The sequence below is a fragment of the Ambystoma mexicanum genome, chromosome 5q (genome assembly GCF_040938575.1).
Source record: "Ambystoma mexicanum isolate Mex_15411 chromosome 5q, UKY_AmexF1_1, whole genome shotgun sequence".
Lineage (NCBI taxonomy): Eukaryota > Metazoa > Chordata > Amphibia > Caudata > Ambystomatidae > Ambystoma > Ambystoma mexicanum.
The window spans coordinates 953,735,696-953,758,861 of record NC_090933.1 but is presented as its reverse complement, the minus strand read 5'-3'; the positions used below and the strand labels follow the sequence as shown (position 1 = coordinate 953,758,861).

The 23,166-nt window shown below is 43.7% G+C and overlaps 1 protein-coding gene across 13 annotated transcripts in view; it reads right to left on the bottom strand.

Annotated features, from left to right (window-relative positions):
• RIMS2 (regulating synaptic membrane exocytosis 2) overlaps positions 1–23,166 on the bottom strand; it is a 2,919,733-nt gene that overhangs the window by 493,924 nt on the left and 2,402,643 nt on the right. For 12 of the 13 annotated variants that reach the window (XM_069621474.1, XM_069621475.1, XM_069621476.1 and 9 more), the window contains one exon: positions 8,763–8,852. The exons of the other annotated variant lie outside the window; for it this stretch is intronic. In XM_069621474.1, coding sequence (XP_069477575.1) covers positions 8,763–8,852 — 90 coding nt within the window. The remainder of the gene's footprint in view (positions 1–8,762; positions 8,853–23,166) is intronic. 13 annotated transcript variants of the gene reach the window in all.

Here is a 23,166-nt window from a genome sequence, read left to right as displayed (position 1 = left end):
TAGGTCGAATGCGGCTGAGAGGTCTAGTAATAGGAGGAGAGCTGTTTTGCCTTTGTCTCTTAGCTCATCAATCTGGGATTTCAAGTCAATGAGGGCGGTTTCCGTTCCATGCAGGGGGCGGAAGCCTGATTGTGGAGTTCCAAATATTTTTGGATCTGAGTGTAGGCAATCTTAGCCAGTATTTTCAGCAAGAAGGGAAAAACAGTTTTGGGACGGTAGTTATTGGGAATTAAAGGGTCTAATGTTTGCTTCTTTAGCAATGGGAACACCCAAGATTGTTTTAAGTTGGTGGGAATGATGCCCGAGGAGAAGGAGGCATTGACAAGTTTGGAAATAAAAGGAGCAAGATCTCTTTCGGCGTCTTTTCTGATCTGTGCTGGCCAAAGGTCACCCTGGCAATTGGAGGGCTTCAGTGACATAATAACTTTTTCTACCTCAAGTGTAGTAGTTCTAGTAAAGTAGAATCTAGCCATTTGGTCTAGGTGGTGTCTCAATGGAGCATTCAGCTCTGGTAATAAGTTAAGGGAAGCTTTTTTTTTTGTTATTGGACAGTGTCTGTTGGATTTCCGAGCACCATATTTGGTTTTGGTGCAGATATCAGGTGTGGGAATAGGAACTAATTCCTTTGGTATGGTGAACAATTCCTTCATACAGGAATTGGCATTAGATATACGTTTGTTGTAAGAATTATGTTTAGCCAGGCATATTTCCTTTTTGTATTGGGCTGATATTTTGGTTAGTTTGGACTTGTTGTCTTCTGACAGGAGTCGTCTTTGGGTGGTTTTGCTGTTCCTCTTTAATAATCGTAGGTCCCTTAATTGGGGGATAAACCACTTGTTAAAGTGAAGTTTGGGCTTACTAGCTCTGAGTTTGAGTGGAACAATTTTGTCAAGTGTAGTAAGCATAACTTTATTATACTCGTTGACCAATGTACTTGGATCCAAGTAGTCTGCCAGTGAGTTAAGGGTCGGCAGAATGGCTGGTATCACATTGTCCACTGTAATATACTTTTTGTGCCTTGTTAAACAAGGAGGGGCAATTGGAGTGACCAACGGGAGTGGTCTAATAGTGGACATTGTGAATGACATGAGGAAGTGGTCCATCCACAGTTGTGGGGAGATAGAAGTGATGTTGGCCGTACAATTGTAGTCAGCCACCCAATCCAGAGTTCGCCCTTTGTTGTGGGTAGGTTTGTTAATTTTTTGGGAAAGTCCAAGTTCGGACACAATATTGGCTATGTTTAAGGCGTGTTTATCTAGCAGGTCATTAAATCCTAGATTGAGGTCACCAAGTAGTAGTAGTTGAGTGGTCGTTTTCAGGTTATTAAAAAATAGATTGTAGAACTCTTCCTCAAATGTTCCCAATGGGCCAGCAGGTCTATAGATTAGGTGGATGGTGAAGGACTGAGAATTGATTAGAGGAAGTTTAACGGTGAGGACTTTGCAAGATTGCATAATTTGTGGGGGAGCAGGTCTCAGAGCGAGGCTTGTTTTAGATATAATGGCAATTCCTCCACCTCGTGTTTTATCTCTGTCCTGTCTGGATATTGTGTAGCCGTCTGGGACAGCTAGCGATAAAAGTGGTCCTGCCGCATTATGTAGCCATGATTCCAAGATGGCCAGGCAGTCCAAGTTATCTGCCAGCATAAGGTCAGCGATGTCCGTTGCATGGGCAACCAAGGACCTAGCATTTATAAAGGCTCCTTTGATTAGGTGAGCCTCAGTAGTGGCTGAAGCAAGGATTGGGGTAGTTAGTTTGTGCACAGTATGCTGTTTCATGGTGTTATGTGAGATAGGTGTGATAGTAGTGTCGCTAGCGTGGTTGGCCATATTGGCATTAATGCCCATCTCACGGGTGAAAAGGTTTTTGTTCATTCTCTTGTTAATAGGGGGGAGAGATCTCGTGAGTGGTTTGTACAGTTTGGTTAGTCTAGATCGGAGTCGAGAGTTCCTATGATTTATAGTGCGAGGGATGCTTGCATGTATTCTCAATATAGTTGAATAGATTGATTGGCCCGAGATAGGAGGGCAATCTAATGACATTATGGTTAGGTTGGGTGGGGCTAGAATACCAGGGGGAGGGAGCCAGTCACAATACCCAAGGAGACTAGTGATGAATAAGGTGGTGAGAGTGTGCAAGCTGTAGGTGATGGTGTGCATGTTTGATAGGGATAGGAATCAGTGGGCACACTTCAACTGTAAAAACAATGGGCACACTTCAGATGTAAGCTAATACAATGGGCACAATTCAACTGTAAGAAAAATGGGCGCACTTCAGATGTAAGCTAATGCAATGGGCACAATTCAACTGTAAGAAAAATGGGCGCACTTCAGATGTAAGCTAAAACAATGGGCACACTTCAACTGTAAAAACAATGGGCACACTTCAGATGTAAGCTATCAATGGGCACACTTCAACTGTAAAAACAATGGGCACACTTCAGATGTAAGCTAATACAATGGGCACAATTCAACTGTAAGAAAAATGGGCGCACTTCAGATGTAAGCTAAAACAATGGGCACACTTCAACTGTAACAACAATGGGCACACTTCAGATGTAAGCTAACAATGGGCACACTTCAACTGTAAAAACAATGGGCACACTTCAGATGTAAGCTAATACAATGGGCACAATTCAATTGTAAGAAAAATGGGCGCACTTCAGATGTAAGCTAAAACAATGGGCGCACTTCAACTGTAAAAACAATGGGCACACTTCAGATGTAAGCTAACAATGGGCACACTTCAACTGTAAAAACAATGGGCACACTTCAACTGTAAAAACAATGGGCACACTTCAGCTGTAAACTAAAGCAATGGGTACACGAGAGCATTAGGCTAAATCATTAAGCACACTTAAGCTGTAGGCTGAGTCAATCAATGGGCACAGGAGCTATGCCTAGAGTTTAGAAAAGCAGTAGTCAGGCAGTGATACAAATGGGCATTCAAGTTGCACTGACAGGCAAATAGGTAAAAGCATGAAATGGCCTCTCAAGATGCAGGGTTAAACAGTGATTCAGATGAGTTTAAGAGGAACAGTAAATGGGCAGTAACACAAACGGGCATTCAGAATGTGGGGGGCATTTTTGCTGTCACGTTATAAGTTGGGAGCATGAATGAAGCACAATAGGGGTAAGCGGTCGGTGTAATTACAGAGCTAGGCAAGTGGCAATACAATTTTTGTAATGCCTGTAATGCCACAATGTAGGCATACAGGAGCAGGTATCAGACAGGGCAATATTTGAACAGATCCAATGGGTGCTATCTTAGATTTAGGTTTAGATAAGGCATGTTTCCAATCTACCTATACGGTTTAAAAAAAAACACCCTTGAACTGTGATCACTTGTGTCTGTCTTTACTGTTTCCACCATGAGTTCCCTACACTGTCAAAAGTTAATAAAAGAGCAGGCCATCTCTCAAATGAGTGGTCCATGCTCAGCAAATGGCAGTGTTTGTCCTTACTCACCTCGGACCAGGAGTTACTAAGCCTGGGTTAGGGTAATAATTCCTCATCCATAATTCCCACCCCTGACAAACACAAGTCTACATGTTGTTGTCTTATGGTTCCCCAGAAAATCTTTACTTAGATAACAGGGATCCTAGGCCCAGTCTTCTTTCTCTCTGGGGTGACATGACCGGATTGGTGATCTTGAAAATCTCAAAAGTCTTGCTCATCTTTAAATCATGTTTCGTAAGGAAGTGATGTCATCAACAAAATAAGCTCTTTCTTGGGGGTTTCTTTGTACCACCCTCACAGTCTTCAAACAACTAAAAGTTCTTACCCACAAATAGACCATCCAGGGCTTTCCCCAGAGCCACTCACAGCCTCTAGGCCTAACTGGGTTCAGTAGGATAGCGTCCCGTATTCTGGTGGCTTATCTCCTTGCCGTTATAGGATGGCTAGGGTCTTGCGCTAAACCACGCACTCCTCCTGCAGGGCCAGCTTTTTTGCAACCGCATCTGCAGAATCTCCCCAAGGTCAGTTGTGGCACAAGAGTGTCAAAGTACATGGGTCAGTGCAATGGTGCTGCTGTGACACCAGGACCTAATCCTGTTACCCTGCCCCAGATTTGTACCTCCTCATTCCATCAATGCTCACTCGTTCCTCGGGACCGCTTTGTAGGCATAGACACTGACCCTACAGCTATCCGTTGGCTGACCTCACTCGATCGACATGAACTTGTTCCACCTCACTCCTGCCACAGAAAAGCTTGAGTGCTGTTATCCCACTGTTTGTTGCTGGCCCTAGCCATCCAGAGCACTCCTGAGACTTAACTTTTTGGTTGCTGTAACAGAGCCCACCTCTGGGCAATCTGTACTCCCTTCTCCTCCTTATCATTCTTCACCAATCACGGTTTCCTTGTTTGCTCCTGGATGCTCTCCCCTCCCCCCAAACCACTGTCTTACCCACTCCAGTTTAATGTTACCTACCAACCTTTGTCCGCTGCCCTCCTGTTTGATGGTCCCTTCTTCAGTTCCATCTCCACCCACTCTCTTGTTCCTCCATCTTCTGTACCTTTATCTAACTTTCCACCTAATATTCCTTCTGCACCTTTAATTCTCTACACCTCCTCCTACAGTACTGTTAGCACCTCCCCTTGCAGCTTCAGTACCCCCTCTTGTGCTTCAATCTCACCACGTCTGCTAAATCAGCTGCACCATTCACCAACTCTCCCAAACATATCTTTCTGGAATGTATGGAGACCCGATCCCTGTACCTGGGACCAGGCTGTTGTCTATGCCCAACACTTGCGTATCACAGTGACTCTGAGCTTTGGTTATGTGGCAAGGAATCGGGTGAGTTCAATGTGCTGCTCATCGCAGATTTCATCAGGTGGACCAAGGCTATAATAGGCCCGTCCAACATTTTGGGTTTTCTACTAACGTCCATGTGTTGTGGAATACAGATCCGGCGTTTTCATCAGAGGTAGCAGTCAGGGTCTCTGGTGCCTGCTCACAGGCTTCAACCCCTGGGAGAGCAACACTTCTTTGCAGATTTAGGTTGTTCTTCCCTTTCCTTCTCACAGTTTTAAGGCAGCGACTTCTTCACATATGAATGGATTTTGAAATCTCAATGGTGATATCTTTAAATGGTGTGTTGAGCAAAAGTGAGGCGTACGAGCAAGGTGTTAGCCATCTTTAGACTCCATGGCATTACAAGACCTTCCAAGGCATAGGAGGGGAACAAAGAGGAGTTTGCTCGCTGCTTTGCTTTCCTTCTCCGTCTTGGAAGCAACAAGGTTTTATGCGTGCATGAGATTCAACCAATTACTTTTTTTTGGAATCCGCTTTGCACTTGCACCTTATAACTCATTATAAAAGGTCACCTGCAAAGCATAATCTGCAGGCAGTGGTTATTTATTTTTTCTACAAAAAGACGAGTAAAACCGATATTGCTTTGTTTTATTCTTCATATTTACACTCCACTTTATAAATGCTGAGAATTGCATGCGTGGGACCCAATAGCATGTAACTGCCTTGCACTTTATTTAAAATGACCCCCAATGACTTACAAACTGGTTAAATGTCTCCAGTTCGCAATATTACAACAATGGAACTGGTCACATGAATCTATTATGCAACTGTTCAAAAATATATTGTCCTGTTAAACAGCAAAAGTCAAGAAAAATCATCCTATCAGATAACCTCCTGATTCAATGAACTACATGGAGCGTTTAGATTATCTTTTCACATTAATAGAGCGTGCATACAAATATCATGACCACATTTTTATCACAATCTGTTGTGCAGAACTAATGTGGGTGATCAGTAGATTTGTTTCTCAAGCAAACGTTGGACACAGTTCTCACTTACATATGGCACAGAAAATCAACTAACAAGATTGCTAGAAAATCCCTGAAACCCACTGTGGTCACAACCCTTAGATAGGTGGGCTACCTGGCCATCCATGCTCATGCTCGAAACCCTTAGATAGGTGGGCTACCTGGCCATCCATGCTCATGCTCGGAACCCTTAGATAGGTGGGCTACCTGGCCATCCGTGGCTGTGCTCGGGGATATTCATTTTGAATTCTTTGCTCATGGGAGATGCCTTTGTATTTCCATTCCACAGTGCACAGTGTGTGGGTGGCATCAGAGAGGAAGAATGCAAAGGTCTCAGGGAGGTGTCACGTGGCAGGATGCACCTATGCAGTTCCTGTTCTTCCCGCCTCTTCCTTTCGCACCCCAGCAAAGAGGTTTTGTGGTTTGAAAGGGATATCTTTTGGAGTTACATCTGGGTGAATATTGTGTCTTGTATTGTATGGTTTCTGATTCATAATACTAATTGTGACATTGTGAATATGGCATGATGGTGTATTTTTTAAAAGGTAATTGACTATTGACAATTTCTTCTGCTCTCTTTTGCTCCAGGAGCGTCTGCTGGAACGATGGTTTAGAAAGCTTGGGCCTCTAAAAGAGAGAGAATATGCCATGTGCACTGGTTAGGGCTAGAGGGCTATTGAGGTAGCACAAACCTAACGGGTTGCCCATGTATGGATGAACGCATGTGTGCCTAGTGAGGCTCATCAGACGTGCTGACCTGCAGTAGGATTCTGTTCCATAAGAAGGCTAGGGCACAACTGCTTTAGTGCTCAATCGACAATGATCATCCACTGGCTGCCCGATATCTAGATTTTCAATAAATGAGCCAGAGGTTTTTGCAGAATCATCTCAGTATCCGGGGTTGCCCCCACAAAGGTCAGTGACTTCTTTGAGGCTAGCACCTGTCCAATAGCTTGCCTAAAATATCAACCATGGAGCGAGAACCTGAATTCAGCGCACTCAGCCACTCACACTGTGACATGCCCACGGTTATGAAATTCAGTTCTGACTTAGATTTAAACAAATAAAGAGAACAAATTACAAACACATTTGATGACTTGAGCCATGAACCGGAAAGCGTGTGAAAACAACAGAGCCATACAGATAAAACATGCAGAAAAAAACCTGCGTTTCATGTACAAAGGTAACACCCTGGCAAGAGGGTGTGCCTGAGTACAAAACACACAAGCTCATCTCTAAAGACAGCCAAATCATCTGACAGAACGGGCTGATTTATTTCCACCAATGTTGCACACAATGTGTTTTTTCTTAAACACAAAACTAGAACAGAACATATACAAAGCGTTTCATATACAAAGGTATTTTAAGACCCTTGCACAGAACAGTTGGTGCTCCCCAGAAATGCCTTCTGTTTGTTTCCAAAATCTACAGTCCATGTTTATTTTGATCACCAAGAATTAATTGATCCAGTGGCATTGGCTTTACAGTGCCCGCGCTTGACAACTGCAATACACATACATAGCAAAGCTCCTAAGGGGGATTACTGAGAGCTCACTAGTCGAAGGCCTGTGTCCAAAACACAGATTCCAACTTGAGACAAATTCAATAGGCAGACATCCAGCTCGCCAAATAATCCGGGACAAACATGGGGGGAGTTAAACCAACAGAAAGGTACAGAATGTACTTGGAGATGCGAAAAAGTTGTGAAGAGGTGTAAGATTGACAGAGGGAAACAGGGGGCATACCACGGCACAGGAAAGAAGAGAGAAAGGATGCACAGATGAGGCGAGGGAAGAGCAGAGAGGAAGACAATGTTGCCACTTAAGAGGGTGAGAGGGGGACCAGGCCTGTAAAAAAGTAGACAAAACAGAAATGTGCAATCCAAAAGGGCATTTAACAGAGCCAGGGCTGAGGGTGGGAACATAAGAGAAGTGGGGAGCACACTAAAAAAATACAATGTTACCCTTCCTGCCGAAAATAAAAACCTTCTGCAAAGAAAAGTAAACAGTGTATAAACTGGTCACTGCACGCACACCATGTAAACAGGAGATGTGGGGCAGCATGACTGGGGTGGGGAGTTCTGGGGGTAAACCAAAGATCAGAACTCAAAGAACCCCCATAAGTTGCCTTTGATATTCATATGTCTCAAGGCGCAGCCTCTCAATCCATGGAGCGCACAGTGATAATGTGTCTTTAAAGCCCACTACGTCTGATAAAGTATTTGTGTGGATCCCGTCCTTAAAGTTTGATGTTTGACAGTAATGATGTGTAGTGTAAGCAGATCAAGGCATGCAATATGGAGAGATATGAAGCTATAGTACACAGAAAGGGAAAGGAAGCTTAGACAAATTGAAGGCGATTCCCCAGTGTGTAACCCATTTGATGGGAAGCATGCTGTTAACCGGTTGTGCCCACAAACCCTGCTCGAATAACTGCTCAGAAAAAAGCACCAACCAGCAATTGGCTTTCATCATGCAAAGTTACATAGCATGGCAACCCATATCCATCTGGCATGGCAAATCATGACCAGGCAAGTCTGACCCCAAGGCCAGGAATCTGCTCAATCATCGGTTATCACATACATTTAGTGGGATTTGGCACATGACTCTCATTTAACCATCTCAGAATAGTAAGAAACCCCTTCAGTGGTGTGCCGTTGCATGGACTACCCTGACATAACTAAGCATGCAATAATCCTTTTCGGTACACTAGATTAATTACCGCCTTATAACTTTATTTTCTCTATGATCCTCAGTTGAATTTATTACATGGCTAGCACCAAAGATCTAGATGTCTACTTAGTCTAGCAAGGGACTACACACAACACTGAGCTATGAGACAGCTACAGACTAAAGTTAGACATTTCACGCCAAAGTGAAAAAGAAGAAACATCAAGCACACACACTTAACAAAAGCATGAAATTTGATGTTTGGTTTAAGTCTCATGCTTTCAGGTGGTTTTCCAAACCCTAACAAACCTGGCTCAGAATGGTGTTTCTTTTTCGGCAATGGTTTGTCATCAGCTAGTGTACCATTCACCTTTCTCTGCTGGTCCTCCCATGTCACTTCTAGTATAAACCAAAAGAAATCAGAGCTTGTCAGAAACATACCATGATTTTCATTGCAAGATAGCTTACAACATTGTCGGGGAAACTACATCTATGGACGAGTCACTGGAAGGGTCAAACAAGGGAGACCTTTTCACAAGTACATTATACTTATGGTTGGCAGTTATGACCAAAAATTGAAAGGCAACACAATCTAACAAAGCTGTTGCTACGCCTTCGTAAATTGTTTGTAAATGGTTGATTGCTATTTGCCAGTTTTAGAAAACAAAAATGTCCATTCTCAGACACTGACGCTCTCAACACAAACTGGCAGATAATCCATCAATTGGCAGGATTTCAATGCAGTGCATAAGAAATCACAAGTAAATAATCAATGGAACTTTTGGGGAAAAAAGTTACATTATTTGTTGTGCATTCATTGTTTACGTTTTATCTTTGAATCACACTTAACAGTTGTATCGCCATCACTGCAAAGCTTTACCAATGGGAATAGGAACATAATGTAATGGCAAGGAAGCTGGTGCTCCTTTTTCCGAGGTCTGGTAAAAAAGCTTGTCACTTTGCCAATGAATACTGTTCATTTTAGTTGCTGGCTGCACACAAGGCTCTTGACCTATTATGAACTGATTTCGAGATCGAAAGGAATCCCATAATGCTGCATTGTAGTTACCTTGGTTAAACATACTGGTAAATTAACCCATTGACACTCAGTGGTAGTGACTATTGATAAAACTTGCTATAAACACATCTCTACTGCATCATTGTAATGATACTTATGGTGGCAGCTATCATGATGCGGCTTCCAGAACCGAGCTATCTTTAAGCACAGGCCAAGCATAGCCACTGTTTTCAAGAGCATAAGGAAATAGAGCTAAATATGCGAGTCTTGATATAGCTCTGTCAGGTTTAATGTGGTAATTGTAGGCATGAAATTGCCAAGTGTCAGGTGTTCTGTGTGCGCCGTTTAAGGTGAAAGCCGATTAAGAGGTATGTTCCGTAATTAGGACGTAGAGGAGGTTTGGTATTAGTGGTAGGGGGACTTTAGAAAACAATGATCTGTCATCCTCATGAGTGATGATGCAACGCTGTATTAATCTGTGAGGCATAAGTATCAGAAGTCAGGTGACTAACAGCACGTCTTTGAGATAAACTCTGTTGGTCCTGATGAGAATCAGTTGAAAGCTATAGCAAAGGGATGAAACGTGCAATGCTCTTTGTGTAATACAAGAGGGCTACATTCCTTTTTGTAGACACCACCCACAATAGGGAGGGATGACTAGGGGATTTGAAAGCAATTCTCAATAGCTTTTTCAATCAGATTGTCAATGTCCTTTCTCTCTTACAATATTTAACAAATGTGCCAGACTTCTTCAATGCATGTATTTATTCCATTGCAACTTTTACTTCAATTTGTAAAACCAATGACAATAAAATACCCAGCTGCGTGGAGCATCAAAAACACAAACCAAAACTCAGAATCCTAAAGAAGTATTGGTCAAGAGGCCAGACAATAAACACATAACAAGCAGAAGTTAGATGCATGGTATAGCATAGTGGTTAGCCCGGAGTAACGCAGCAACACCATTACCTGGCTTCAGGTGTTCAACTAATATGCAAGTGCTGGTTTTAACAAAAGTTGAAACGTTGAATGAATTTATCTCAACATACTTGGAGGTGTGGAATGTAGATGATCCTGGAATGTAAAAATGTAATGATGTTTCAATTTGTTCTGGGTAGTAGGTGTATGCATTTCTCTATTCAATACTATTAGACCATAACTAAAAGGTCAAGCAAGATAATCTAAATTTAATAAGCCATTTGCACTGAACAATAGTATTTTCCATAATAAATACACTTTGATTGAAAAAGGATTCATATTATTGAATGGGTCCAATTTATGGATGTAGCCACTTCCCAGTTTTCCCTTTTCCGCTTATTAGTACATGGTGGGAGCGTGGCCTAGTCCTCCCTGCCAATGAGGAGGTTCAGACCTGGGGGATTGCCATACGATAATCCTACCACTCCTACCCTCCTCAGTGTTGGAGACTGCCACCTTACCCCGCAGAGTGCTCAGGTAAGTGCTTCTCTGCACCCCGCGTCCTCTTACCCCAACCCCCACCACTCTTTTACACATTTCCCCCCTCCAACCCTTACCCCACCTACCTGGTGCTGCCTGGTACCTCGCCAGCGTCTGGGCAAATAGCCACCATGGAAGTCCTTTCTCCCTGTTCCATGTCAGCCATCTTTTTTGTTTATTTATTTTTTAGTTGTGAAATGCAGATGACATTTCACAACTTCCCAAATGATTCCATTAGTACCCGCGGCCCAACGGGCTGGGGTACTAATAGTAATAAGCCCCACGCTGGGAGGGGGGCGCATTACGACTTCAGGTAATGCCCCATGGGCTGCTTTAAGGCCCTCACTTCGCTCGGGCTGTAACCATGGGTCCCGGGCCATTACCCAAAGCGGTAATGCCTGCCAGCTTGGGGATTATTGCTTAAATATAGTTTGAGCAATTCAGTTTTCATTTTCATTGTAATTTCCTTGGTAGCCATAGATGTAATCGCAAAATATTGAACTGAGTTTACACTAATGTACGTGTTCTTAATATAGTTTAACCAAGACTGCCTCCTCATAATAAATTCATCATTATTTCCTCGGGCTAAGCCTGCTCTGTCCATATAAGTAGCCCTAGATGAATCGGTCTTATCTTTATTGATCCCAAGATATAGCCGTGGCCCAGATCCTGATTAAATGACAATGGAGTTTTCAAACACCCAGAACTTGGCCCCATAACTCGCAATAGCCTTTTCTTTAGCATTGTAAACTCTCATCAGCTGTATGTTTCTGCCATCTATTAGCCAAAGATAATATTGCATTGTTTTCTTGTTGTATTTCACATTTTGTCCTCTAAGATGCAACAACCCCTCAAGTTCCTGGTGTAGCCTACACCGATGTAATCAAATTCACAAACTTCCTTCAAACAATGGTTATTTAGGGTAAAATGATTATGGTCCATTCTCAAAATCTGTGACTTGAGGGCATTAACTGGAAGGCCCATTACATTCATATATGTAGCATAGTTCACTATACATTTTTGAAGGTAAAGGATTTCTGGCAATAATAATACTATTGTCAGTGTAACACAAGACTGGAATATTAGAATCTTATATTTTTGTAATTTCTGAAGTAGCCTTAAACAAATCACGAGTGGAGATTTCAAGTTGATACCAGTGCACTTGATTGACTGACCCTGTTTTGTTGATCGTGATACCGAATGCCAGACTGACCGGGAACAGTATCTTCTTGAAACTGAACAGCATGTCTGTCAGAATTAGTGGAATGTGGGGGATGAATACATCTTCTTCTTTTCCCTTCCCGGTCAACAATGTCGCTTCAATTGCATAAACCAGCAATTTTTTAACGCACAGCCTTGTGCCATTACATAGCCTATGTGTGTCGAGATTGCGAAGTAGCATGATGGGTGACCCAACCTTCAGTCAGAGGTGATGTGGTGCCATTCCCGGGCGGTCGAGTGAGTTGAGGAATTCTGTTGAATAGTTTACGGCTTTGTCGGCATCCACCACCGTATTAATTGAGTTGTTCTCAGTAACTGTGCCCGAAAGCAAATCCTGAATCTGATTATTAATAGCAACAATTTGGAAACTTCTGAAATGCTACCTGCCTTCACTTTCGTCTCTCAGGTCCATTCGGCTCCCATAAACCTTGTCTTCGCCTCCCATATGCCTTCGCCTTCCATACGGCAACGCTTCGCCAAGCCACAAACAATTTATGACTTTTAAATATATAAACCACCCCTGTGCCATGATGCACCCATATCGAATGGCCTAAGCAAAAGTATTTGTGTGGCAGTATCTGTTGTGACTGTGTGTAAACAGCTTTATTGCTGTAATCTTGTGTTTTACAATTGATGAACGTTTTTAGCATTTGAACTGCTACAAGCTTAGTGCATAGTTTTTAGAATCTTTAGGTTTGTTCTTAAGTATTTTATAACAATCTACTGTGCTGGGAACTACATGTCCCATTAGGCTTTGCGTCTGCCTATTTATTTTGTCAGCAGTGCCTGCACACTGTTGCGTTGGAGCTGGTTTGCGCTGGTTTGCATATGGGACAGCACTGTGCTTAGTTGGGATCTTTGGTGAGTGGCTATGATTTTATCTTGATTTTGTATTATACCTTTTTTCTGGGCTTTTACTGCTATTTATAAGTGCAACTATTGTTACATTTTTTGCAACATATTTTTCTATTGAAATCTTGACATACAACACAGCAAGGCAACAAATGATTCAATATAGGAACAACGCAACTTCAAAATTTCTTTTTAACATTAGAACAAGAACCCCCTCAAATTATAATAGAAAAACAAAACAAAATAAAGCAAGTTCATGACTGCGCCTGCAATGCTATTTTCACTGAGGAGATGGTCAGCTCTCACCTTCTAATTCATGAACAAATCAACCCAGTTGTGGATGGTTGTAGTTACCCCCATTCAAATCACTCCAAGGATAAGGTCTTCAACAGTATCGGCCTGAAAAACATTTGTTCCTTTTCCCGAACAAAGTCCACAAATGGGGCTAAGGTGCGAGCAAATTACACCATTTTATCTGTTGCCAAGGCGGAAACTCTCTCCATCGCCACTATCTCCCACGCCTTTACCCACCAATATGCCACACATGGCACCTCAGGGGCTCTCCACATGATTCATTCTCGCAGTCATGAGGAGGTGAGTTATTAACTCTGCTTTAGGTCTGGTCATAGGATAGACATCGTCATCTGGGACATAGCCCAGAAGCACCGTCAGCGGGATAATTGGGAGAAGCCTACCGGGTATTTCTTTCATTTTCGAGCAAATCTGCTCCCAATATGTCTGCATCAGAGGGCAAACCCACCACATATGATCCTGGTCTCCCAGCTGGCCACACCCATGCCAACACCAATCAGAGTATTCAGGGTGGATCTTGTGTAGCCGCATTGGGGTCATGTACCAGCGAAAGCAAAGTTTCAGGGCACCTTCATTTACCAGGGTGCAGCAAGAGCTTTTGTGTTCCCTAGTCCAAATACGCTGCCAGGATTCTTCTGAAATGTCCCTACCCAGCTCCCGTTCCGACCTGATCTTGTATGGGAGTTTCTCGTCAGGGGGTACATGCTCTAACAAGCGGTAATGAGAGGACATTTTTCTGGTTTCCTGCCCATCCATTACCTGGAGTTCAAGGCCCATCGGGGACCGATATCCAGTATACCCCACCATTAGTAATCCATTGGTGGATTTGAAGTAGCGGAACCACTCTGTTTCCTGTAGATTCAACTTTTCTTTATGCTCGACAAATCAAAGAGGGACCTCATCTTTAAACAACTCACCTAATTTCAGTACACTTGGTGTTTCCCAGTTCTTAAAGGCCCTGTTGTTCAAACCTGGCATAAAGTCCTGGTTATGGAGAACCGGGGAGAGAGGCCGCAAACCAGATCTAATCCCTTGTTATCCACAAATCGTATCCCAATGTGACATGGTGACATCTGTGGTTATCAGGAGAGCCTGGTTGGAGTGCCTGGAATTCTTCAGGAGGAACAACAGATGAGAGAGCGGGAAGGACAAACTGCATTGTATCGACTTTCAATTTGGGGTTCTCTCTTCAGAAGCCCAATCCAACATAGTGGCCAGCTGGGCAGCTAAGAAATACCTTTGTATGGATGGAACATTAAATCATCCCAGCCCCCTAGACCTGAGGAGAACCCTGCGTAAAAAACCTGAGGGGTCTTATGTCTCCATATAAACTTCCCAATTTATTTTTGAAGGTCTAAGAGATCCCGCTACAGAACTCAGCACGGAAGCAATTTGGGGAGTAGTGTCATTTTAGTAGCATTGATCTGGCCTAGCCAGAAGATCGCCTGTAAATCCCATCACTTTAACAAATGTTTAGCTTCCTTCCATAACGGGGCAATATTAGCTGCCATCAGAGATTCATACCTAGGCGAATACTCAGGTAAGATATCTCCTGATCAACAGAGGGGCACACAAATCAAGCTTTCAGGGACTCTATGATCTTAGGTGCTTCAGTCATGTTTAATCCAATCGATTTCTTGTGATTTTTATAGAAACCTGAAATTTAGCTAAATTCTCCTAGCAATGCCATTAACTCTGGCAAAGACAAAAGTGGGTCAGTGAGGAAGGATAGAACATCGTCAGCATAGAATGCCACTTTATGGGTAATGCTCCCAAACTTGAACCCTGTGATCTGGGGGTTGTGAAGGAATCATGAGCCAGACACAGACAACAGGTTTGCGTTCGTTTAACAACGTTTTACTAACTCAAAAAGGCAGGCTGAAGTAATGCCTAACTTGCCCTATGCTAAGGTGGAATTTCCGTACCTAAAGAAAACTAAGGATAGTGGGCGTCAGGAAGTCCAAAGTATTTATCTTTCTGTGTCCAAAACCTATATTTGCCCTCACAACAACTACATACAATGTGTAGGGATGTCAGCATCAAAAATGAATAGTGTTCAAAATAAAGTTCAGAGCTTCTTCTAGCTCTTGGCTTGTAATCAGCTTACCCTTCCCCAAGTTCAGAATAAGCAAAGGGGGTTCCCTTAATCAAGAGTTCAAATCATCCAGATTTTGAAAACAACAACGGGGGTTCCTTCCACAAGAGTTCAAATCTTCCAGCTTTTCAAAACAACACTTGACTTCAAAATTACCTAAACGGTTATTGCAAAGCACAAACCTCTTTATTTGTGTTTCAGTGGCTTTTCCATTCTGGGGCTTCCGGTCTAGGCACAGTTGTCGGACTACACAGTCCACCCATCACAGGTCACGCAACCGGTGCCCCTTTTCGACTACATGTCCATCAACACTAGTTCACTGCTTCTCCTTAACAATGATGCTTGCTTAATTCACATATGTCACACTCCCCTGACAATGTATCGTGGCTTGGTTGGCCACCATGCAGTTGTTACACTTTCTTATATTCCCTTGGCTCTTGCCAATGCTTGTTTCCTTATGTCATACAGTTCATTGAACTTTCTTGGCTTTTATTTTGGCTACTGACAATATTTTGTTTTTCATAAAATGCGGTTCAAAGTTTCAATACAGTTCACAAACTTCCCTTCAGTAAGAGTCACAATCTTCCTTTGCCTCCAGGTTCAAGAGTGTTCCCAACTTGCTTTCATTTAATTCAGTATTCAAAATGACGTATATCTGCTTTCATTCAAATAGCAATGCGTGCTTCTGTTTAAATCATTGTCCATTACTTGGTTTCTACGACTACCTGCCAACCCAGTGGTCCCGTTCTGGATGCACTCAGCAGTCGGTACTTACAGCGTCTCACAAGGACCTCCACCGCCACGGTCTTCCGTAGCTTGCCGTCACCCGGCAGAGCTTCCTCTGCAACGTAGGACTCACATGATCGCTTCCCTCGGTCACGCCGGTCTCCTTCCTACAGCTTGCCTCCGCCGTCCTGTTCCTTTGCTTCCCGCTGCATAAACTCTGCAATTTTCCACGGGTCTCGAGCCCTCCTCCTGCCACACCGCTACACCGGAGAGATCTGCCTGCACCCAGCAGTTCATGGGCGCACTCCCATAGCTGACTCGATGTCCATGTTTATTCAGGCTTTTAAAGTTCCCGCCTCCATGCTTATTCCAAAAAGGACTAGATTGCTCACCACTAAAGCAGTAGTCCTGCTTTACTCTTGTTGTCATCCTCTTCGTCTGAGTACCAGGCTGGGGTTGATAGGTGTTTGCATCAACAAGATGAGGATGTGTTGTTCTAGTTGTCCTCTTATTTGTCCCAGTAGCATACTGGTGTGTTTTGGGGAATGTTTTAGAGGAAGAACAGGGAAAGGGCTGACAAAAGCCTATAAAGGCTTGGGTGATGGAGGGTTTGCTGTGAAAGGGAAATGGGGGGTACCATGTCTCACCTAAGGACGTCCTCTCTCCACTCCCCAAGTCTCTTCCACCCAGGTGATCCTCCCTCGCATATCCAACACCAGCGATGGCCTTTCCTTGGCCACCCGAGAAGAGGGTACCAGGGAAAAAGAAGTGAGGATGCCCTTAGGTTCCTCACAGGGTGAAAATTTATCCTCTGGGCTAGAGGCTCCATGGCTAAAGCAAACACCATGGGAGACGAAGGGCATCTCTGCCTGGTGCCCTTCTCAAGATTAATTAGGGACGACCATTGGCCATTTATCTTCACTCTCGTAGAGGGGATGTGGAAGTTTGCCATCACATACTTGGAGAAGTTTGGGCCAAACCCATATGCTGACAACAGGACACCATGAAGGCATCCTGAAGCAAGACACAGACAACATACTTAAAGTTCAAACTAAAGATATTGATTAACTTAAACGTCAGGATGGTTAAAGGCCTAACTTGCCCTATGCTAAGGTGGGATTTCCCTAACTGAACGAAACTAAGGAAAGTCTGAGTCAAAGAGTTCAATTTAATAGTCAGTCTGTGTACAAAGCCTATGCTTGCCCTCACAAATAGAAGAAACACTTGTGTAGGCATGTGAAAGTCAAAATAAACAGTATTCAACTTAATGTTCTGAGCTTCTTCCAGCTCACAGCTTCCTCTAAGCTGCCCTTCCCCAAGCACAAGAACGCTCCATGAACATATGTCCTGAGGTTTACTTTTCCCCAGTTCAAAAGCAATATCCTTCTGAGTCACTCCTGGGGTTCCCATTCCCAAGTTTCAAACACAACAATCCAAACAACAAAGGGGGTCTTGAGATCCCAATCCCAAGACACTTGCCAAGCCTCATGGTTACCTTCCCCAAGACTCCAAGATCTCACACAGGCTCCTTGGAACTTGCTCCTGAGCATCGTTACTTTTGCTAGCTTCCTTTTATTCTTCTCTGGATTTAAGGTGTGTGCTTTGGCCTCCTCTGGTTTCTCCTTGGATTCCCCATGGATCTGCCACCATGTGACACACACTCTTTTCCAAACAGCAGCCTTATCACACTTCATTCACTTCTTGTGATTCATTGTTTAGACTTTCTTTATGGTGCAAAAATCATCAAATGATGTTTAATTGTAGTTCATGGTTTAATAGAGTATTATGAAGCTTAATTGTATTCAGCTTTAAGGTTTGTGTTTGTTTGATATGCTGTATACAGTTAGTATTCATTGTTTTACGGGTTTGCTTCACTGTTAAATTACCCTTCTAGTTCGATATTCAATATACACTCTTTTCTGAGTTTGTTTGGTGTGCAGCATGCATTCAGCAGTCAGTCGTTTTAATGTTAAACTTCCCTTTGAGTTTGGTATTCAATGTGCATTACTTCCTTTACACTTCCTTTTAATCCGGTATTCAATGTGCCTTAATTCGGTATTCAATATACGTTGCTTTCAGTACTTTCATTCTTTGTTGAAGACTTTCAAAAACGTTCCTTTCAAGTAAACAACCACTTCTACAATCTTAATTAGTACATAAAGGAAGGATTTGTAATGGAGACTTTTGAAAAAAGTGCTTCTTTCTTTACAAGGCAAGCAATCACTCTGCTACATTATATCAGTCTCGGGCCTCATTGACAATAACAAGTCACTTCCCGACGCTTGCAGTTACAGTAACACCGGGTTTCTGGCTTTAAAAAACTCATCAGCTCACTTGGAAGTGTTCTTCTGCATCGTGCAGGCCACAAACTTGACGACTTCTATCCATGGGGATTCACTCTGCCACATAGACACTTTTGCGCTCTTGCAGCACCACGGGAGAACAAGCAGTTCCTTAATTGGAATGAAGGACGACCCCGCATTTGTTCTCCTTCCCATTCGTCACCTGTGCGCCACAGAGCTCCTGCTCCAACTTCACACTCGCCCAGACCCTCCGCTCTCCAGGTCCTCGATGTGCTTCTATGACTGCAGTACGGCTCCCATCTGCTCCCATCAGCGTCTACCTCTCCTGATCACACCCTTTTTATTCACCTGAGCGGTGTAAAGGGATTGCAGGTGTGTGTCCTTTCCATTAATAACAAGGCTGAAACACGTGTAAGGGGTTGCTGTTGGTACTCTTGTTCAGAGGAGAATTGCCTAGTATTTCGGTGCTGGACTACCCCTAGGCAGGACAAAGACTGATATGCAGGGACATTTCTTCTCTGTGAAAGGGACAGTGAGCTAAAGACTTGGTAGAGTCTCTCCCAGGGGTTATTCACCCAAGAACAGGTCATTGGGCTGTGTTTGTGCCGGTAGAGAGATTCCCAGACACCCCCCCTTTGTTTTGCATGAATTAACTTTGGGTCTCACCGTAAGTTACCAGGGCGATCCAGACGTGGACCCCTTGCTCACTGTTCTTAGAGAGGCACAGCTTCACCTCACTGATGATGCCCAACAAGGCTGAAACACGTGTATGGGGTTGCTGTTGGTACTCTTGTTCAAAGGAGAATTGCCTAGTATTTCGGTGCTGAACTGCCCCTAGGCGGACAAAGACTGATATGCAGGGAAATTTCTTCTCTGTGAAAGGGACAGTGAGCTAAAGACTTGGTAGAGTCTCTTCCAGGGGATATTCACCCAAGAACAGGTCATTGGGCTGTGTTCGTGCTGGTAGAGAGATTCCCAGACCCCCCCCTTGTCCTTTCCATTAATAGCCCGACTATAGACTTGTTAGCGAGGCATGTCTGATCTTTACAATGGTACTCTTTGGATGCCCTCTTCCTCGTCTCAGTACCAAAGTGGTGCATGTTGGTGTGCATTACTCCTAGTCACCTCTTCCTCGTCCCTGTACTGTCAAAAGTCATGTGTGGAAAACTGAGGAGGACTGACTTGGAATAACCCATAAAGGTCGGGGGAGGGTTAGTTTTGTCATGAATGGAGAAAGGGGGATACCATGCTTCTTTAATCCTTTTTGCCCTTTTTCTGGTACCTCTGGACTGATGGTATCGCATACCTTTTCCTTGATTAATGGAACATGGATAACAACATCCCATTACTCTCTTTGGAATAGAGGATTCCTATTGGAAGGGATATGTGAAATACTGCACCTTGTCTGAATATGTCATACTCCCAATAGCCAAGGACCCTTCACCCAGGTGATCCACCCTCACTTCTCCAACCGCAGGGTCAGTATCCAAGAGTGGTGATGGCCTTTCCCTGGCCAGCTGTGCAGAGAATCCAAATGGAGTAGAAGTGAGAATACCCTCAGGTTTCTCACAACACCTAGGTACTCCCAGGAAATACTATCAAAAGCACGATGAACCTCCGTGTCAGAATCCTCCAATTACAATGTCATAAATAACTGGCATGCTACAACTAAGTGGGAGGAAGAGAGGTACAGAGAGCAAGCAAGAGACATATCTAGAGAAGCAGACAAGGGAAGACTATCAACAGAAAGAGAAAGAATTAAGGTGGAGAAAGAAAAACAACGATAGGAAGCATGTGGCAAAGGCATAGGAAAATAGTGAGGGAGAAAAGGGAAAGATTAAATGGAGGAAGAATAGGAAAAATGATGGACAATAGGAAGAAAGTTGAGAGGGAGACAAAGAAAGGAGAAAAGCAAGGAAGGAAAAAAAGTACATGTGGGAATTAATAGAGAAGAAAGGAAGAACATGCATGGGAAGGAATGCAGAAGGAAGGGTGCATGAATGAGGAGTACATCGGACAAAGCTATGGATTCATAAATTGTCGAAGGATGTAGAAAATGGAGAATGGGTGGATGGAAAATGGGAGAATGGTTAGAAGTATAAACAGAGAAGAAAAAATGACTTATCTTCGGTAATATTCTTTCTGTTGGATAGGAGTATTCCTCCAACAAATTCCTTATCTTTGAAATATCGATCAGACACAGTCTGGATTGGAACATTTCCAGATTTGCGGGCCTTGTGGCTCTGGCATTGGCACCATCACAGCCACTTCATGACCTTTTGTGCTGGAAAAGGGTCAGTGTATATATCTGAAGGCATCAACGCCATCTACATCAGTTCCACCATGTGTTTCTCCCTAGGCGATAGAGAGAAAGATAGAACTGCCACATTTTAAAAAAGGGAATTTGGAGAAATTGCAATAGCAAATTGAGTTCTTCATTTAGAAGGGTAGGATGGAGGAGAATGAGAAATCTGTTGGCAGACAAATCGTACCTATTGGAAAAAACATTACCAAAACACACAGATTCCTCATCATTGAAAGACTCCCAAAACCATGCTAGAAAACCATTTGTAGGTGGTAGAGAGAAGAGAATGTTCTTTCAGATGAGGACATTTTTCAAAACCTACCTCCTTACTCTCGCATCCTCATTAGCCAGTGAGCCCAAGTGACAGCATTTTGTAAATGTGTGCAATCCGGATCATGTTACAGCATGCCATATTTTCAGCAATTGTGCCCACCCCCGAAAGGCTGATGTAGCTACATGGCCTATGGTTGAATGCTGTAGACAAACTCCTTCATGTACTTCCTTGTGCCACAACTTGTAGCACTTATTGATGCATATAATTATCCATCTAGAGAAGTCCTGTTAATAGCCTTTCGTTTCTTTGAACCAACAAAGTAACTGGTTGTCAGCCAGGTACTTGTTAGTTTTGGATATGTACAATTTCATACCACCTTTAGAAAAGATGATTTGCTGGTTGATTTTCTTTTCTAAATAGAACTCTGAAACTATTTTAGGCAGACACAAAGGGTTCTGTGTTGACCGATGAAAGTGCCAAAATAAATTCTCACAGATGTCACAGAAAAACACAGAGTCACAAAAACAGTGCAGGGTTTTTTATTTAGCTTTGTGGACCCTACAGTCCTCACTCTCTCTCTCGCCTAACTTGGGATCCCTCCCATCCCAATTATATGTAACCCCAATTTAGTGCCGTTGATCGGTAAACGCTACTTTCTAATAGCTGGTTTTGGCTACTGATGGTTCCTTAAATGCAGGCTATACTAAACTCCCTCGAGTACTTTCTAGTTTTTCCTACTCTGACCAAAGGTTAGTGTTCTAATGGAGGTTGGGATTCTGCCTTACTCTTGCTCAGTTGGACTCAAGCTAGTCCACTCCCTCTCATGCACACCTCTCCCTCACTACTCGAGGGCTCACAGGGTGCTGCTACTGAACTGCTAGTATCAGAGACTTTGTAGTCGCCTTTGAAACCTGAAATGTCTGCAGAGATTCCTCAGCCTTTGTACTGAACAGGTTGTTGCTGTCAAGCAGTATGTGCAGAAGTTTCTCCTTGATATCCTGGCAAAAGTCAACGTTCACAGCCAAAATTATCTCCTCAGATCCATGCTCTAGGCCATCATTCTGGCCTGCAGTGTCCAGGCCGATTGGAGTATCTGGTGGGAAGTATTATTGCCATCCCTAACCAGAGCCTCAAGCCCATAAATCTCAGGCTCACAAAGCACACATCCTTAGTACCCCAGCAATGCAGTCTCTTCCTCTCCCTGTCAGGGGACAATAAGGGGAAATATGTAATTTTGAAATGAACTGTGACAGCCTGTACAACTAAACGTTGGGGTGATGCATGGGCAGACAGGACCAGTGGGTCTAAAGGTGCCAGCCTGTGCTTTGTCACCAGATCCTGGTCTACAGTCAGGACTGAGGCTGGTTTGGAAAACAGCTCAAGGACTGTTGCCTCCACTGCTTGGTTAAATGACAGTAGGGTCTCTTTCTTTGGGCCCTTGCACAGAATATATGTGAGTGTCTATTGTACCTTGGGTCAGGAGGGGGCCGACAATCCTAAGGTATGCACCACCTTGACAATCAGATGTGGAAAAGCTGCCTGAGCCTTACCCAATGCAGGAGCATGGAAAAGGTCTAGTTCTGACAATTTGTCCAGGCCACTTGCCTCCTGAAAGTCGGCCGCAAGATTCACCAAGTCCCTTTGACCACCATAGAAGTCCTCTGGGGAAGGCTCTAACTTTCATAGGTTGAAGGGGATCCAATACAAATTGAATGGGGTCCTCCTATTCATCATATATGTTTTCTAAGGGAGACATGAATGTACCCCTAGGGAGCGAGGCATACTCTAGTATCGCTGGCGGCACTGTGTAAGGAAATGTTGAGGTTTGAGGATGGATGTCTGAGGACAGAGCAGTGTGACCTCGAGAAGGATTCTTGTCTGCCCTTCGCGTGGCTGGACAGGAGAGCGCATGGTCGCGCAATTTATCTGTCTCTGCCGACTCGTCTGATCGCAGTGGACTATGTTGGTGCAGGTGCACTGAGCCCCTGGCGCTGAGACTGAAGCGGTCGGCATTAGGGCAGAGGCCACTGGCAAAGATGTCAAGCATCTTAAGCCTGAAGGCCTACCATTCATCCGAAGTTGTTGATTGGGTGGGGAAAGGTACCTGAGGTGCCTGGTCATCAGAGGAGTCTCTGGAGTGGTGGCTCCT